The 18,491-nt window shown below is 39.0% G+C and overlaps 1 protein-coding gene across 1 annotated transcript; it reads left to right on the top strand.

The window, feature by feature from the left end:
• Positions 1 to 4,531: 4,531 nt before the first annotated feature.
• Positions 4,532 to 14,154, top strand: C1GALT1 (core 1 synthase, glycoprotein-N-acetylgalactosamine 3-beta-galactosyltransferase 1). Its single transcript, XM_009330490.1, has 3 exons — positions 4,532 to 4,765; positions 6,497 to 7,164; positions 9,619 to 14,154. The coding sequence occupies exons 1-3, from the start codon at positions 4,543 to 4,545 to the stop codon at positions 9,826 to 9,828; spliced, it is 1,101 nt and encodes a 366-aa protein (XP_009328765.1). The 5' UTR covers positions 4,532 to 4,542; the 3' UTR covers positions 9,829 to 14,154.
• The last annotated feature ends 4,337 nt before the right edge of the window (positions 14,155 to 18,491 follow it).

The raw sequence follows: 18,491 nt of genomic DNA, 5'->3' as shown, positions 1-18,491 counted from the left end.
AATGTACAAAACTTATTATGGGATGCTTAGGGGAGGGACTAAAGGGAGGGAACAGGGTGGTTTGAGGAGGAACAAGTACGGGAAAATAGAGTGATAAGGGGATAAAGGGCCTGGTCAATTGTAAACAAGTGGCTGGTCGGTATGTTTGGCCATGCCCTGTGCCAGACTACCACAGCCTGTCCTCTTTTCTCATTAAGCTCCATTTCTAACTTTTCCTGGGTGAGGGGACTCTGTGCTATATTCATGTGTGCATACAGAGGTCTAAGTGCCGGCAACTGGAGTGGTACCATAAGTTATAGGGACCTCTGTGTCTGCTGTGCCAGCAACTGGAGAGTGGAGTGAGTGAGGGTCTAAATGCCAGCAACTGGAGTGGAGACCGTAAGTCATAGAGGCTTGTGTGTCTGGACTGCCAGTAACTGGGAAGACTGGAGTGCAGGCGTGTTGTCTTGACAAGTGTGTCAGTGTGTGGTTGCCAGTTATCACGCAGGGCTAGCCAGTGAGTAGGAGAAGAGGCTTGGGAACCAGGTTTTGAGGCAGTTGTAAGTGTGGGACAGGTACTAGTGAGATTAGAGGGTCTTAAATTTGGCAATATGAGAGTCCAGGAGGTCCAGGCCAGCTACTGGAGAGACTGTAAGATCTGGGGGTTGTTCTGGAGGCTCATTTGCATGTGTGTCTCTGAGCAAGGCAACTGGAGACAAAATGATCCAAGGGCCAATTACTGAGTGGACTGAATGTCTAAGGCCATGGGGGATCATGGTATGCCTGTGGGGAGCCGTGTGTGTGTGTATCTGGGTGAGGAGGTCTGTATGAGCAACTGGAGTGGGGCTCTAGGGAGGCTGAGGTTTCAGGGTTGGTGTCTGGATAGATTGAGTGTCTGAGACCGGTTACTGGAGGGATCCACATTGCATGTATGTGTATATTCCCCACTAACGGACTTTTGTCCTGGTCAGCTAGGGAGAGGAGCAGCATTAGGCCAGACCATGTTTGTGTTTGCATGAACACTGTTTTTAGCTGTGTTGATCTGTATGGTCAGCCATGTGTATATATTCATGTTTGCATGTGCAAGTATGGAAATACATCCTCAGCCTTGTCACTGGCTGGACCTGGGGACATGGAGTTGCAGCAGCCTTGTCTCCATTGGACTGCCAGGGTCTTCAGCCTGTAACACAGAAAAAATACTTTTTGTGTAAGTTTGAAGGTGCAGAAATCGTTGACTCACAAAACTTAAATTTGGAGCTAAATCTACAATGAGTGTTGTGGTAGAATTTTAAAACATTTATTGGTCTGGTTGATGTCAATAGGGCTACCTACATGAATAGATATATTTGTTTAATATATCCTTGTTTAATATATCCTCCAAATAGATATATTTGTTTAAGCTGCCATAATAGAGCAGTGGAGCATAAATTAAATTTAAACCTAGGCTTTTGTTGTAGGTGGTTTTTTAAATAGTGTCTGTTTATTAACTCAAGAGAAGTAAAAATAGAAATAGAAATAAAAATGGGGATCTTTTACTGACCTGGTAGGTTTTGCACTTACCTTTTCCCTCTCTGTATGTCATAGAATCACAGCATCACAGAATGGTTTGGGTTGGAAGGGACCTTTAAAGATCATCTAGTCCAACTCCCTGCCATGAGCAGGGGCATCTTTCATTAGATCAGGTTGCTCAAAGCCCCCTCCAGCCTGACCTTGAACACTTAAATGTTTTGCATGTCTTGCCCCTGAATAAATCCCTGCATAGAAAAGAATGTCAACAAAGAGTCTGAGTGGGGATGCTTATCATAATAAGAACTGACCTTCCTTTTAGACATTTTCTGGTTCTAGTCTAATGCTATAGCATTCAGTTATTTTTGCTGGCAAGTTAAAAGACTCAACTTAAGTCAAATATCAAGATAATATAAAAAATGAAGATTTCTGTCCTGTTTACTGTTGGAGTTTCTAAACATATGGATACACACACGTATATAGTGGTCCAGTCTGTTGATATAAAATTGATAGCACGATGAACAGATTATTTTAGATTGAAAACTGTAACTAGAGGCATTTCATATCGAATATGAAGTACAGCTTCAGCATCTGTCCCTACCTGCTCCTAGAAGTCATCTTTGCTTGTGGAATACTGCCAAATCAACTTCTGATTTCCAAATGTGATGAATGCATTTTTAATATTTAACATTTCCAATACACTTAAAGTTTTTTTCTAAAGAATCTAATTTAACATAATTCCATAGTTTAATAAGCAGCAATTATTTTCAAGTTATTTTCTTTTTTTCTCTCCAAGCAAGAGTAATTTTGACAGCTGTTAGAGCAGGTAACTGAAATTGTATGGCAAAGAGACACCTAATATTGAAAAGTGGAACAATGGAGACTTTTTCTTCTAGAAAGTGCTGTAGCTATGTTGTGTGCATGCATGGATTTTTATTTTTTTCCCCTTTTAATATGCTGAAGGAAGGCATTGTTTTATTCTGGCCTTCTCCCTTTGCGTATTGCAAGTTTTGAGGGGACTTTGTGGTGATAGATGGGGAAAGTGAAAACAAACCAAAAGATTTTAGTACAGTGGATACTTTTCAACGTCATAGGCTGCTTGTGCGTATAGGCTTTTTCTTAAATGTTTTGCTTTTTGCTTTTTTTTTTTTTTTTTGTGGAAGGCATCTGATCTAAGTCCTTATGTTTTCCTCCCAAGTTAGTGGCATATAAGACAATAGAAATAAAGCTGGAAGCCACATCATTTTTTCAAGGCCTGGGTCACAAATGATAATACAGTCAATTTTATACTTTTAAGATGTGATGTCTAAAGGCAATCTTTAGTCTCCACCAAGATGTAGTACTGAACTGAGGGAAGACAACATATGATTAAAAAATTGTATAATGTGCTTTTTCATATTAAAGAGCTACAGCTCCTTATCAACCACAGTTATAATTATGTGAATTTGATACAACCTTTAAGTTTCTTGATTTTTATTTTGTGCTTCAAGTTGCATTTCCAATTGTCTTTCCTTTTTCTAGCAGTGTGGAAAGAAAAACATATCGCATGTTAGAGCTTCTTCGCTCTCAAATGATCTAGATCTGCATGTGTGCAGTAAATCTGATAATTTCTGAAAGTGCCAGCCTAACAATTTGCACACTTGCTTTCTGTCCTCTCTGCTTTCCCTTCAGGAGAGCACTCTGACAGACAGAAAGCTGGTATTTGTAGCGCGTGTTGCTGCAAAGTGATTCATGCAGCTTGCTTGGGGACAGTCTTGTTCCAGTAGACGCTGCACAGCCAATGAGAGAAGTGGGTGCAGGCTAAATGAGTTGTTCTGGTGGCTGCAGCTCTTTTGCGATCAATGGTTTTCATCGATGCTCTGTACATTCCATAACTTTCTTTTTTTGGCTCCCTGACTAACTAAACTGGGTTCTGCCCGTTGACATTAAGAGTGATCCTAATGGAGGGAACATCATCAACTTGTTTGTAAGGCACTGGCTTCAATTCAGTATGTATTTAACAGTCAATGTTTTTGTAGTTTAGTCACGAATTATTAGAAAATGTCTCAACCCTTTGCAAAGATGAAAAGGCCTCAGGCCTCAACAACCTGGAATTGGTTTGGAAGTGTTGAATATATAAAAATTCACACTTGTTTCGGACATATAAAGCTCACTTTATGCAGGCGTAGATGCTGGTTTTGTTTAATTTTGTAAAAATGGTCAGCCAAGTCCTTTAGTTTTTGAGGAGCAAGGGTGTGGCTGAAGTGAAGGGTTTTTTTATTACTGGAATACAAGGTTTTTGGTGTGTAGAAGAGGCCCTGAGGCTGATGTGTTTTCTTCTCCTATTCCTCCAAACGCCTTTTAAAAATGGGTGTTTCTCTATGAAAATTCAGATATTGTCTTACTCTTTCTTCTGAAAGTCTACCCTCAGTACTTCCTAAAAGTGGAAGAAAAACTGCCCTACTTTGAGAGTAGATTTACTTTTATAACCCTTCAAAATCTGCTTTGACATCTGTTAAAGAATTCCTGTAGTATACTTACTCCTGGAGTTTAAGTACATCTCATGACCGTATTGTATCTTGACTTGTAGATTGCCTTTGATCATCATCTTTTAGCTTCGTAAAAGACTTAGGTATTACATTTTAAAGCACAGATTTCTTGGGATGAAGAGAATAAAGAAGTGAACATATATTACAATTTTATAATGAAGATATTGCACTTTAAATGTATACGTTCTTGTATAAATATTGTATAAATATAATGAATGTTTTTTGTATGTGTAGTCACTATTGTGATTTATGACTGTCCTTTATAATTTTAAGCTAAAGAATATATGGTAGGTCTTTTGCAGTAAATTTATCAACGGTTGTACAGTATTATATGAATATTTGCATTGCTGTTGTACTTAAACTTCCATGCAAGTCCAGGGGAGCTGAATCTGAGCTGGAACTGAGATCTCTACTTCCAGAGATTTAGTCCTTGATTTCTTCCTATAGTTTTAGATTTGATTTCTGTGTTAAGTGGCTTTAAGCTTAATATATTTTTCATTTGTTTTTGACAGTGTATTACCTTCAGGAGATGGCCTCTTCCAAGTCTTTGATGAACCTTCTAACCTTCACTTTTGGATCAGCAATAGGATTTTTTGTATGCTATCTTCTGTTTAGCATTATACTAGAAGAACAGATTAAGATCCAGCCTCATATCCTTCACAATGATCCACATGGTCAACACTCGGCAGACACCGATAACAATCAGCTGCAAGGACAAATGAATTTCAATGCAGACTCTGGACAGCATAAAGGTATTTTGTTACGCCTGACTAATTGTATAATATGCCCCCTTTTCACGCACTGCAAAATGTTGCTTTCTTCACTGCCAAGAATTTGTATGAATCCTTCTCTTTCACTTTAACCTTGTTCAGGTTACATCTAAATAACTTCGTTCTCCTGAGGTCTCCTGAATGGTGATTTTCTTTGTTTACATTTTTATTACAGTAGTGACTTTTTTCCTTAGAGCCCAATTGTTTGTCCAGCTTCTGTATCCAGACTTGCTTGGAGCAGGAACTTCTCAAATGAACTATTGACATCAAATGGTGGTTTTGCTAAGCAGATATATTTGCTAGCATTGTAGATGTGACTGAATTGCTTTTTAGCTTTAAGAAGCTAATTCTGGACCACTGCTAACTTTTTATCTAGCCTCTCAGATAAAGCTGAAAAAAAAAAGTAATTCGCTTTTTGACGGGATTAGTAAAACTTGGAATTGGGGTGGGGTGGAGGGGCAGAGGGGGTCACTGTGGGCATTGTTTGAGAAGCTGATTATGCAGCAGTCCAAACACAAATTGCTGTTCGCAATCAAAACCAGAAATTCTGTTGCACTCTGATTTTTTTTTTTTTCCTTTTCCCAAAGAAGGTAGACCCTTCTAATATTTCAGGCATACTTTTAAATTTTTAAATACTCAGGCATCTCATTAAATGAGTTCGTTCTAAATCCTAAATACAGATAGTGTCCGAGCTGGGACAGTTTGGATAAGGAAAAAATGCACTGTAATGCATTTGCTGAAGATGTTAATAAGTAATTTGCTATTTAAACGTATTTGAACTGCAAACTTTGCAAGACAAGTTTGTGAGTGTTTCACATGTAATTGTAGAAAATTGTTACAAAGAAATCTGATCTGTCATTGCCTAAAGTGTAAGCAGGAATATTTTAGGACCAGTTATGCAGATCTCACTCTCCATAGAATATTCTTTTACATGAGTTAAAATCATTCTGTATGTATCAAGTGAAAATGTTTTTTTGAGGGAAATGAATGCTTTGGCAGCTTGGAAAACATTATATTACACACCTCAAATAACTGTGTCTATTTATTCTGTTGGATTGTCTGCAAATAACAACATTTTAGCACAACAATAATACTAGTTTCATAGTATCCTAACTTATTTAATCTGATTTTTTTACAAATAAGATTTAACTTGATTTGGTGATAAATTCTTTCTTTCTGGCTTACCATCTGCTTTTCCTTCAAAAATATGTTGCTATTTTAGAAATATTTATTAGGTTTTGTTAGTTAACATGAATATATATAACAGAGCTTATTAGCTTTTTGACCTTTCTGTGTTGTAATCATTAAGTTGTGTTCATTGTGAATGGCAAAAATATTCAGCTTTTTAACTTTCGTTAGTCCTCCAATAACATAAAGAAGTTGCCCCTGGACAGTTTTTATGCACAAACCAAGGTTTTTTTAAAGCCACGCTTCCCTGAGCAGATACCCATTTTGATATGGCTCTTATGCTTGCCTTTATCCTGTGAAGTTGAAGTAGCTTTAAGAATTTTAGTTTCTTGGTTTGGGGAGTCTTGTTTGTTTTCTCCCTAAATCTAACATCAATTTCATTAACTGGTACATTTGGAAGCAAATGCCTCTTCTCTCTCTGTATGTCTTCTCTGATCTAGAAACAGAATGTCTGGGGGAGGTTGCTCTTAACGTTTGTTTTGCAATCAAGTCTAATATTGTTTTGGAACTTTCCTCTTTTTTTAGATGAGAATAAAAATATTGCAGAGGGACTGTATCAGAAGGTGAAAATACTGTGTTGGGTCATGACTGGACCTCAAAATCTAGAAAAGAAAGCCAAGCATGTTAAGGCCACTTGGGCCCAACGTTGTAATAAAATACTTTTTATGAGCTCTGAGGAAAATAAAGACTTCCCAACTGTGGGCCTAGAAACCAAAGAAGGCAGGGACCAACTGTACTGGAAGACTATTAAAGCTTTTCAATATGTATATGACCATTATTTTGATGATGCCGATTGGTTTATGAAAGCAGATGATGATACATATGTTATATTGGACAATTTGAGATGGCTTCTTTCAAAATACAGTCCTGAGCAACCAATATACTTTGGAAGAAGGTTTAAGCCTTATGTGAAACAGGGCTACATGAGTGGAGGAGCAGGATATGTTCTGAGCAAAGAAGCTCTGAAGAGATTTGTTGCTGCATTTAAAACGAACAAATGCTCTCACAGTTCCTCAATTGAAGACCTAGCGCTAGGAAAATGCATGGAGATCATTAATGTGGAAGCAGGAGATTCTAGGGATACAAGCGGTAGAGAAACCTTTCATCCCTTCATTCCAGAACATCACTTAATCATAGGATACCTACCAAAAACATTCTGGTACTGGAATTATAATTATTATCCTGCTGTAGAGGTAAGTCCTTAGGAACCTGATAGCCATTTTATGAATTATATCTTATGATGTGTATGAATGTGTATGATGTGTGAATTAGCAGTTTAGTAGCAGCTCAGTGTATTTTAGAAAAGAAAATTTTGTTGTGATATCCTGGGAAACACCTGTGTGTAGATGTGTTAAGTACACTAGTCGTCAACTAGAAGTTGATGCTAAGAACTAAACATTCCAGAAGAGCTAGCGAATCTTAAATTATTATTGCAGTTTTGCTATGTTCTGTGGACAGCAAAAAATGATGAAACCTTTTTGACATGTTTGTCTGGTGTCACCACTACTACCTTCCTTGCAAAGTTATTGTTCTGTTTTGTTCCCTCATATCTCACACACAGGGTCCCTAGCTTCTCCTCCAGCCACCCAACTACCAGCGTGCAGTGAGAAGCAAGACCAGCGTGGTTCATTCCAAGCTGTGTGTGCTGACTGTTACAGAGCCGGGTCAAGCAGTATTGCTTAGTTACACTGAAACCTACTGAAAGGGGAGGTGGCACTGAGACACCTTTATCTTCTACTCAAGAGCAAACTATGCATAAAACTTGTAGAAATAGAAGTAATTTTGAGGCTTGCTCTTGATTGTATTTGGTTAACATTGGCTAGGAGATTCCCAAGTTACTGGAGGGGCTGGTGGGTAATGGTATGCGTGACTGTACTGCCTGCTAGTCTTTTTCCTTCCAGATGAAGTGCTGCAATATATTTCTCTTATCACTGATAGCTGTGTGCAGTGTTATCTGGCTTGAACGCTGGTAGCTGCCCTGCCCTCACTTTTTTTATTGAAGGTTACATGTGAGTTCCATTGAAAAGACTACAGAAGAATGAACGTTGCCTAGGAGTGAAATAAAAGCAAGACCCAAACAAGGAAATATGATTCGATTTCCTTATGTAGTTGTATTGAACTTGTCTACCTTCTGTAGAAGTAGAGGCAAGTGTGAGAGCTGGCAAAGCTAATTTTTTTTTTTTTAAATTCTTTTGTTGTAGCAACAAAAATAGCATTTACAAGCTGAAACATTCTTACTGCAAGAACTTCAGATTATCCTTCGTATTCCACATCTGAAATCTGGGTTAAAAAAAAAAAAAAAGAGAAAAAAAAAAAAAGGGGGTGGAGCAGGGCGCTACTTGAAATTAAAGCGATCTGAAGGTATTCTGCATTGTAAACTTCGATGATCATGTAATCTGTGATGTGGCTTCTTTTTTAGGATTATAATCTCACTTTTAAAGGTATTATTTTTCAGCAAGCTTTGAGATCAGCATAAGTGGCCAAAATCAAGGATGGGATGTGGGATTTTTTACACAGTAAAGCTGGAAAAAAAAAAGTCTAGTTCTTCAGTAGACTCTTTTCATTGTAAAGCATCTATTTTTATACTTTTATTAAGCAGCTAGAGCATTTCTGTAGCTTAAAACAGCTATGATACTGTATTTAGTGTGTCAGGATGCAGCAGCTTTAGCTATGGTTGCAGTTCACGGGGGGCTGAGCTGTGGACAGTTACATCTGTAACTGACACAGTGGTGGTGAGGATCAATAATGGAAATCGCATATTTGATCCTGTCCTATCATATTTGTGTTTGGATAGAGACTGCTTCATCTGGTGTCAAAACCAAGTTATATTGGTCAAACTTAGTAAGTATTGAAAAAATATTTCTCGTATTCGTTCAATGTAATAATTGTTCTCTTCAATGTCTTTAAATGTTGAATCTTAGTCCCAGTTAGAGATGGAATAATAGCAGCTCTGCAATCAAACCTGATGAGCCCCCCCAAATTATCTTCCAGAAAAGTGCTCTCAAAGCCAAATTTGAGCTAGGAAAAACAAGTTGTAACAAATGTGTTAACAATGATCCTTTAGCTCTTAAAAATGCTTAATAATGTCAATGAAATTAATAAACATAAAAAAAAAAAGTTAATGGTTCCAAAATTATTTGTTACAGCTTTCTATATGTAGGAAGTTAGATACTGACAATTTTGCCAAACTGTATAATGTGTGAACACACACACAGGTGCGTGTGTGCACATGTTTGGCGTATATAGTCTGGATGGATGCTGTCATGAATAACAAGCATGTATTGTTTCATATATAAATGCAATGCATTTAGACCTGCTTGCTGCTTCTTGGTTTTGTTTAAACACCAGCATAAAAAAAAGAAGTACAGAAAAGCAAAAAACCTCTGACATTAATGAGGGCAGCTAGTTTTTTCACTGGCTTGATTACAGAAGCAAAAGACTTTCTCCAACTTTATTTTGGAAAGATGCTTTGGCAGATGTCTGATACGTTTTGCTTGGCTAACATTAAGTTTTGAAGTATATGAAGGACTGATGATTGTGAATTTCTCAACACGAAGTCAAGTACGTGTTTGAATTCTTCCTGGATCTTTAATCCAGGGCATGCTTTGCAATTCTTGCTCATTATTTTGCCTTGTTTTGTATTTTAGGGTCCCGGATGCTGCTCCGATCTAGCAGTTTCATTCCACTATGTTGATTCCGTGACTATGTATCATTTGGAATATTTGATTTATCATCTCCGTCCGTATGGGTATTTGTATCGGTACAATCCTGATTCGGCAAAGAATCCAGAAGAGCAGAGCAAAAATGAAGCAGAGGAGGATAATCAAAAGCTAAAGCAAAAAATTTCTGAGAATTAAGTGAACTTTGAAGAAAGCGAAAAGAAGCCAGTACAATGAATAAGAGTCTCCTCAAACTCCTGCATGAAGCTTGTGGACTGAAATTACTCATGGCGATTCTTATTTCAAAAACCACGTTGGCAGTACTTCCTGTTGCTGTCTGTGTACAACAGTCCGGTGCTGGCTCTGACTGTTTGGGATAGTGTGACCTTGCAGCCCTGCTCACGAAGATTTGGGGCCCTAAAGCTGTGCAATAGGAGGTTGTTCTGGTACGCTAATATCTGGAAGAGTTTGTATAAAAAACAGTGGACGGGTTCAAAGATGTCTTGTTAGAGTATTTCTGTTCCTTCTTCTGTTCTCCTCTATTTCCTTCCAGATGTTCTGTTAGGTCAGTTCTAATTTTAGAGATTGGATGCTGCACAGTCAAATACTTCATGATGGCTTATTCTAGCATTCTCTGTATCTTGAAGTTACTGTGTGTACCTTGCCCTAAAAGGAAGGGAGAGGTGTGAAAATAAGAGTCTCAAATCTGCTTTGCCGTAACAACAGGCTGGTTATTACGAATAGGCAGAGATCCGCCCAAAAGATTAATCTGAATTGTTTCAGAAATGGAATTCACTGCTGTGAAATATTTTAAAAAATTCTAAGTCTCTATTGTACAAAACAATGCGAAGTTGGATCACTACTGTTTTAGGGAGAAACCCAGAAATAGTTACTGTTGTTTAAATTGCTGAGGTGATGCAAGCTGCTTATATATTTGCCTGTGGCTTTTATTTTTAATTAACTTATCCTATTGGTTGAATGGATATAAAAATTCATCTCAGGATTTCTCAGTATAAGATAAGGTAGAAGCTTTTTGAAATAAAGTCTCTCTTCCATCACACCTTCCACGTAAACCAGAAAGAATAGTATCTTAGCAAAGTTACAGTGGCGTTATAACAACTTGGTTTCAGCCAGTATTATAATTAGTTTGTTTCCATTTAATTTTCACGTCACTGTACTTTCAGATTGTGGGATTCATTAGAATTTTACAGATACAAACAAGTCCTATTTTAAAACTGCAGCAAAGCCGATTTGTTACACATCTAGTTTATTTGGTTAAAGTACTTAATTTCACTTTTCTGAACCTTTTTTTTCCCCTCCATTTTTAAAATTTCTTCTGTATCTGCTTCTTATTACCTTTTTCGGAACAAAGTGTTAAATGATCCTTATTTCACTCTTTTTGAAGATGAAGTATATAGTTATTTGGGTAAGCTAGCCTGAATGCAGGAATCTTTCAAAGTGCATTAACTTTCTTCACTACCTTATGAGTATCTCAGCCTCCTAACTGAAAACACTTCCTTGGTGTGGGACAAAATAGGTGTTTGAATTACTGAAAAATTTTCAGAGGCCAAGCCTATGTTTTATATAGTTAACGTAAAACTTTCTGGTTTTCTCTTTTTCAAATTGAGTGAATAGCAGTGTGGGGGATGGGGTTGAGCTTGACCTGTAGTGTGTCTTTATTCCACACTTGAACAAAGGTTTCTTCATCTTTTTATCACTTTTCACCTTCATCATATTGATGAATTTGGACATAACCTAATTACCTCCAGTCATTGTTTTGGAAAGGGCACATACTGGTAGCAGACAGCCTTATTTACTACCGCTGTCCTTCAGGATGTTCCTGGAAGAGGATGTTACCATAAAGTACTGGAATTTTTTTCCAAAGAGAGTTCTTGTACAGATTGGGGTTCTATCTGTTGTCCAACAGTAGAGGGTCATGACTTCCTTTCTGACCATTGCTCTGCAGCGTGATGGCAATTACTGAAATATCTCATGGAGTTGAAGTGTTAGATACATCTTCTCTGCCTGAATATAGGCTGGGTTCATATATCAAGTATTAGTTAAATGAATAGTTCCTGCAGGGTTAAATCTGTTGGTCTTTTATGAGCACGACTGAAGTACTCTGAAGTACTGAAAGGGATGTGAGCTTTATTTTATGTTAATTGACTTAAGTAGAAAATTATAACTGTTATTTGTTTAAAAAGGGAAGAAGTCTCCAGTTTGCTGTAGTCAGAGGGATGCTTGTCTGAGGAGAATGGGTGGTACCATGCTGAGAGGTGCTTCCTTCTGTGAGCTAAATGTTTATCCCATGTGCAACACAAACCAATAATATTGTGAAATCTGTGTGGTATTGATAACTCCAGTGGCATTGTTCAAACATGCAATTAAAATTTTCTGGGATACTTAAGGAAGTTATAAAATGAAATCAAGATCCCAACTTAATCTTTTTGTAAATTCAGCGCATGTAGAAGATCTACTGAACTACTGTACGGTTCCATTGAAACTGCTTTCTTCCTCAGTTCATCCGTGGGGATTTAAAGATTTTCTTCCACAACAGGCAGAACTAATCTTGCGTATTTTCTGCAGATTTGTGTCCTGTTTGCCCTGTGCTGCCCTGTGAAGTAACATCATTTCCTCTTCACCTTCCTTACTATCCTGACTACCTGTCTTTGGGCTTTCAATTTCATCATGCATAAGTCTGAGGTGGAGAAGAGGAAGCAGGCAGTGAGATGTTTGAGCTCCACATGGGTTGGTTGCTGAGGTGGCAAGTCAAACCAGCCACTGCTGAGCTCAGGGTGAAGCCTTTTCTCAGCAGCAGTTCTAATTCTTGTCTGCTGCCCAGCTGTGGCTTGGGGGTTTAGCAGAGTGGGGCAGGAATGTCCCTTTCCACAAAACATGCAGGACCTCAGAGGGAATGGAGAAATAAAGGAACAAGTTCCATTTCTTGGGGGGAATAAGGCTAAGAACGTACTACCTTGTGATATATAGGTGGCCTATCTGGAGAAATAAGAGTAGCCTTTTCTTCAAGCATCGTTCTTGCTTTGTTTTAAAGTGTCCTTGCTCTTAGGCCTTTGAATCTATTTCTTTTGCCTTTCTAACAGCACTGCAAAGTATTTTTTTTTCCTTCCAGACAGGCTAGAAAAGTATCGTTTTTTACATTCTGTGATTATAACAGAGGACTGTTGTTCTCTGTAGAATTGTATTGCCATAACAATGAGCTGATACCTCTGAAATAATTGGTTTGTATCTCACTCCCTTCAAAAGCTTCAGTAGACAAGGTTGGAATGTGAACAGTTAGTATCATTTTCAGGTACCACATTACACTACCATTAGTAGTTTGTTATTTCACTCTCAGGTCTTTGTGCTTTGAGGAGGTATTTATTGAGTTTGAGTATTTCTGCAGCCGAAGGAGGCTACTGTATTTCGGGTGGATAGACCTTGCAGAAGCACAGCAACATAGGCTCTCTTAGGCTATACCGATTATTGCTCTGTGATTTTTGTTTTATTTTGTTTCTAAAAGAGGTTTCTTAATTTTATGAAACATAAAAGCTTCCATTGGCACCGTAGCGATTTAAATGACCCGTCTAAAAATTTTGAACTAGTTTTCTTGAAATTTCTAGGCGGCAGTTGTTTGCACTTGGATGTGGGAATGTCACTTAGTGTAACAGAGTAACATTTTAACCTTGCGTTAAGTGTTTTTTAGTTCAGAAGGAATGAGACTGCCAAGAATCTACCTTCCGATCACTGTTCTTAATCAGAGCTAGTATTAATCTTTGTTTGCAGAAAAAAGACCAATTTTAATCTTCTTTAATTTCCAATTAATTTTTGCAGTCTATATTGGTCTTACTGAAGAGGTTAAATACTGGTGATGTTAGCACCATCTCTCATTTTGCGGAAGCTTTTTCCCCAGTACCTTTTACCTTTAAGGACACTTTCTTTGTTTTGCTTTGGTGGGAGTATACATTAAAAATCGCTTTTTCTTCACATGTTGCCATTTGTTGTTCTGTTGCACTTCCAGAAGTATAAATTTTAGTGAGTAGCTGATAGACCTCTTATAAACAGTTTGCTATCTGAGCAGGGTGTTTTATCTTTGTACGACAGAAAAGTGCAGGTTATTTCTCTGATGTACCTGCTACTGATGTTGATAGTGCACGCAGAGGTGAAAATGGATCCCTCAACACAGGACCACTTGGAAAGGCAATTTTGTCCTTTTTCTGTCAAGAAAAACTTCTGTGGAACTCCAAAAGTGTGATTTGCTTTGTTTTACCATATTGTATTTAAAATATTCCACAAATGTTATTAATGCTCTAAAAGAATTGAATATTGCTGCTGGACAGTATGCTCCACTTAAAACCTGTGAATGTTTCACTTTGCAATTATAGGTAGTCGTGTCCCTAATGGCAGGTATAATAAGTTGGTGACTTGTCTGGACTGATCACCATAAGGATTTGTTTCTTAAGTACCTTCTTTGAAGTCATATTGACCAATTTTTAGCATCAAAATTAAGTTGAGAATTGAATAAATAAAGTAAGTGATCTCATACACAGTGCACGTCTGTCTTCATTTACCCCTCTTGTATGCTAGTAGTGTAGCATAGCAGCACAATTCAGTCTAATAAAAACATTCTTACTTTTTTTTCTTGCGTGGGTACAGGAAAGTCAAAAAGCTTCTCACCTCGCTATGTTTTCCGTTATTATATTTATGCTATTAACAAATAGCAAGCTACCTTGAAAACAAAGGTGGTATTTTTTTAAGTGTAACATTAATCATAAGCGCTAGTGCTAGATTCACATAAGCAGGCTGTTGTTTCTGCATTGTCCTGATTTTTCAGCGTCGCCACCTTGTTACAGAGCCCTGGGTGCACTGGCTGTAGCTGATACCGCAAAGATAAAGCAAAACTGTTCAAAATTAACCACCTTTTTTTTAAAAGGATTTATTCTTTCGGTGACTCTCTTACTTCCGAAAAAAAACCAAAACCAGTTAAGATTTAAATGTGCTTTCTAACCTAGCTTTCTGCTATTCGTGCAGAATAATATTCAGCAGTAAAGAATATTCCACTTATGCGGATGGGAAGTGTCTTCCCGTGCGAAATGTTGGTTGTTGGACATGGTAGGCACCAGCACGGTACAGCTGTGTTTCCTTACCTTCAGTACTGTAGCAGACTCTGCTAGTACTATTAACCTGGATTAATTAACCATTTCATTGCTTTTGACTGGGGTGCAAGCACGCCTGCAAAGTGCAGGAAGTGCGTGACAACAATTTAACTGCTCAAAAGCGAGAGTGTTTTAGCTAAGCAACACCAGCCAATTGAACAGATGATAGAAGCTCCTCTGGGAAGTTTCAGGTATGGGTTATGCTCCGATGTGATGCTACTGTGACTTCCAATTGTCAGGATCAAACTAGATCCAGCAAATTGCGGGGCGATGCGAGTACTGGAGCAGAACAAAAACTACAGCTGCCACGCTGGAGGGAACCTGTTTTGCAAGTGTGGTTTCGCTTTGCTTGCTCTTCGAATACGTAACAGACCCTGCGTGTTTGATGACCAGAAGTTGTAGACACAAGCGAAATGTCATTCAATGAAGGTAAGCTCTCCTAACCTGCTCGCTTACAGGAAGCTTCACTGGCTCGAGGGAATTTTCCTGGGGTTCTCTCTGCACTAGTGTGAACTAAAAGGAAATTCAAGTATCCTGCACCCTGGGACTGCGAAGGTTGTTCTAAGCTGTGGGGAAGATAAGCCTGTGTATTGCTGGTTCCAGCTCTCCCTCCAAAATGTTTAGCGGTCTTTCCTCCTTTTTGACAATGTTTCACCTTAATGAGGCCCTTCTGTGGGTTCCAGAAACTTGGCAGTGAGGGGCTTCTTCTGACAACTACTATGAGGAATAAGTGAGAAAATGAGAGGCCTGCAGTGAACGTTTTCACTGTTCCACATGTAAAGTCATTTAACATAGATGGGAAAACAGCCGGATCATGGGATCACGCTTCTAGGTGTTAGGGTGGTATTTGGCAAAGTATTTGGAAAAGTGGCTCTTTAATTCAGAAATGTAGCCTGAGCTCTCAATTTTTTCAGCTTTCTAATATACATTCCTGCAAGACGGCTTGAAATGCCAATAAAAATAAATTGTAGAGGTGCCCTTAACACTGGTTAGTCAACAAAATGTGGCAGGGACACTTTTGTTAGCACTGGAATTCGGATCTGATGTGGTTTTGAGCTGTGACCCACACGTTTTCATTTTAACTCTTCTTTCCAGACTCCCTCAGCCCCCTGTTCCATTGTGTGTAACACTCCTCTTACGGTGGTGAAACTACAAGCCATGAAATACAGTCCCTTCTTTCCTTCCTCCCCCAAAAATGCCTTTCTGTAAGCTTTGTTTTATTTAGGGTAGGTTGAAGCCTCGGGTGCTGGAGTCTGCACTGGAGGCTTCATACCCCGGTGTCCCAGTTCTACGTGGGGCTTCTCTGATGCGTGGGACAGCTCCTGGGATGAGAAGGTGTCAATTCTTTTGCATATTCAAGGTGTTACCTTCTTGGGAGGCGTGATTTGCCTTTTAAACAGATCCCCATCCTCCCCCTCCCTCCTTTTTTCTTTCCTTTTCCTGTCAATAGTTTCACCTTCTGCTCTGCAAAGTGCTTTTTGAGGAGTACGTGATACCAGAGGGATCGCCGTCACTGTCACACTCCCAAGTGGCTGCGGCTCCCTTCAGGTCTGTATGTGAAATGGCACGCTGCCTTCAGTGAAGTTACTAACTTACAGCATGCTTTAAAATCAGGCTAAACGAGGCACTACTGAAGCGAGAGTTGGAACCATGTTTTATCGTTTGATGCTTAAGATACTTCCCGGTCTGGTAGGATGGATGGGTGGACTGGCTCCAAACTCTAGCAGCCAGTTGTGCTGAAGCAGCATGAAAAATGTTTTCCTTAGAGAAGAGGGAATTCTTTGTAGCAACGTTCTTCTAAAAGGAACATGGATTTTCCAACTGTCCGCTAAGTGTTGCTACAGTCTCGATCTTATTCTTCACTGTTGCACAAAGAGGTGAACAGTCTCTTGCAAAGCTGAGTGGCAATGGAGTTTCAAATTCAGATCTGAATGGAGATGGGAGTTTCACAGGAATGTTTGTTAAAGAGAAAGTTGATGTGAGCAGCTTGCTTATTTCCTTCCATTTAAACTCTAAACCTTTGCTTAAGGAGGTACGTAAGTTTGCAGCAGTACAAAACCAAACTATGGCGCGTGTCAACCCATCGCTTCGGCACCTTGAAGTCTTGGTTTGTTTCTTTGAATTTCTAACCTGGCTTCCTGCAACTCCTTGCGCCCTCTGATTTTCCTTCCCCTCCTAGGATAAAATCCTAATCCACTGCAAGGAAAGGAGCTTTGTCATAACTTCAGTCACCTGAAGAACAGGATCAGCCTCCTGCTGCTGCTGCTTCCTGGTTCCACCCTGAGTTTTTATTGTTCCCCAGCAGCTCTGGATCCTGCATGGTCTCAGGTAGTCAAGGTCTTGACTCTTCCTCCTCTGTCTAAGAACCTATCAGAAAGACTTCAAAATTAATGTGTGTTAGTACCCTGTACCTTTAAAACCTTGGACTATGATTTTTTTTCCTTTCACTGTCCCACATGAACTCTTAACTAGGAATCACCCGAATGTTGTGCTGTTAAGTGTTGTCTTCCTGCTCCCTGCCCCTGGAGATGGAGAGCATAACATTTAAGACAAATGTTCACTTAGGGCCAAATCCTGAGTACTTGCTAGAAATCAAAACAAATAGATGTCTCTGTAATTGATGTTTTTTAAATTAATTTTGTCTCCAAACTCCTAGTTCTCCTAAATTTGGGAGTATGACAACATAGTTAAATGTCTGTTCTCTATCACAAGTGGAGGAGGTGGCTGTAAACTGGAGTCCATACCCTTCCTAGATCTATAGCCCAGGTGAACACCCTGCAGGGATTAAGCACAAATCGTATGAAAGTCACACCTGAGGGTCTGAAATTCTCCCAGCATGGAAGAGTGCCTCACCAGCACCAGCAGTTTGAACACGTACCATTGAAAACAGCAGGTTTCACGTATTCTGCTGTGGATTCTGTTGAAATTGTAGCTGAAACGTGATTAGTGTTTGAAGGACAGGTAGGGTAATCATATCTAAAACCAATTTTCAAACACCGTTTAGAAAAGCAAAGTCTCCTGTTCAGGAGCTGGCAGTGCTTCAACGTGAACAATGAAATCTTTGTTCCTATTTGCTAAAAAGCGGTGTAACCTTGACAGAGAACAGGCGGTGTCTGTTTACCCAGATTAGAACGTCATTTGTCAGTCTAATCAACAGCATCCTGCTTTTAAAGTATTTCCCTGTCAGCTAGGTTGGGCTTTGAGCTTTCTCTTTGTCCCCTTCCAAAGCTGCATTTCATGCATTTTGTTCAGACTCATTCAAGCGAATATTTCTCAAAACGCACTGGCCGTGTTTTCATTTTAGGTGAGCTTCTTGATGTCTAAATGCAGAAGTTGTCCTGCCAAACGTAGATCTGAATGTCCACAAATTCACACCAATCCCAGCTGCAGAAGTCTCATGTAGCAGCTGTATCTTCTTGCTTTAAAACCATCATTACAAAAGTAGCGTTTGGGTCTTATTAGTCGCTGTACAACTGCTAATACTTTATCCAGGAGATTGAGTTAGGTTCACAGACCCTTTATTTTTTTATATAATCCTATTGTAATTGCAGAAAAATCCCACTGTAAATGCAGTTATGCCAGTCCACGCTTCGGCCAGCACTTCTTGTTCAAGAAGCTTTCAGTGATGCTGGCTGAAAACCGATACCTTATAGATGTGTGGTGGCTCGCTGGTTTGCTCTGGTCTTTGCCATACTGATCAGTCCTGCA

Source organism: Pygoscelis adeliae, unplaced genomic scaffold (assembly GCF_000699105.1).
Source record: "Pygoscelis adeliae isolate BGI_AS28 unplaced genomic scaffold, ASM69910v1 Scaffold27, whole genome shotgun sequence".
NCBI lineage: Eukaryota > Metazoa > Chordata > Aves > Sphenisciformes > Spheniscidae > Pygoscelis > Pygoscelis adeliae.
The sequence above is the reverse complement of the archived record's forward strand: the minus strand, read 5'-3'. Positions and strand labels throughout refer to the sequence as shown.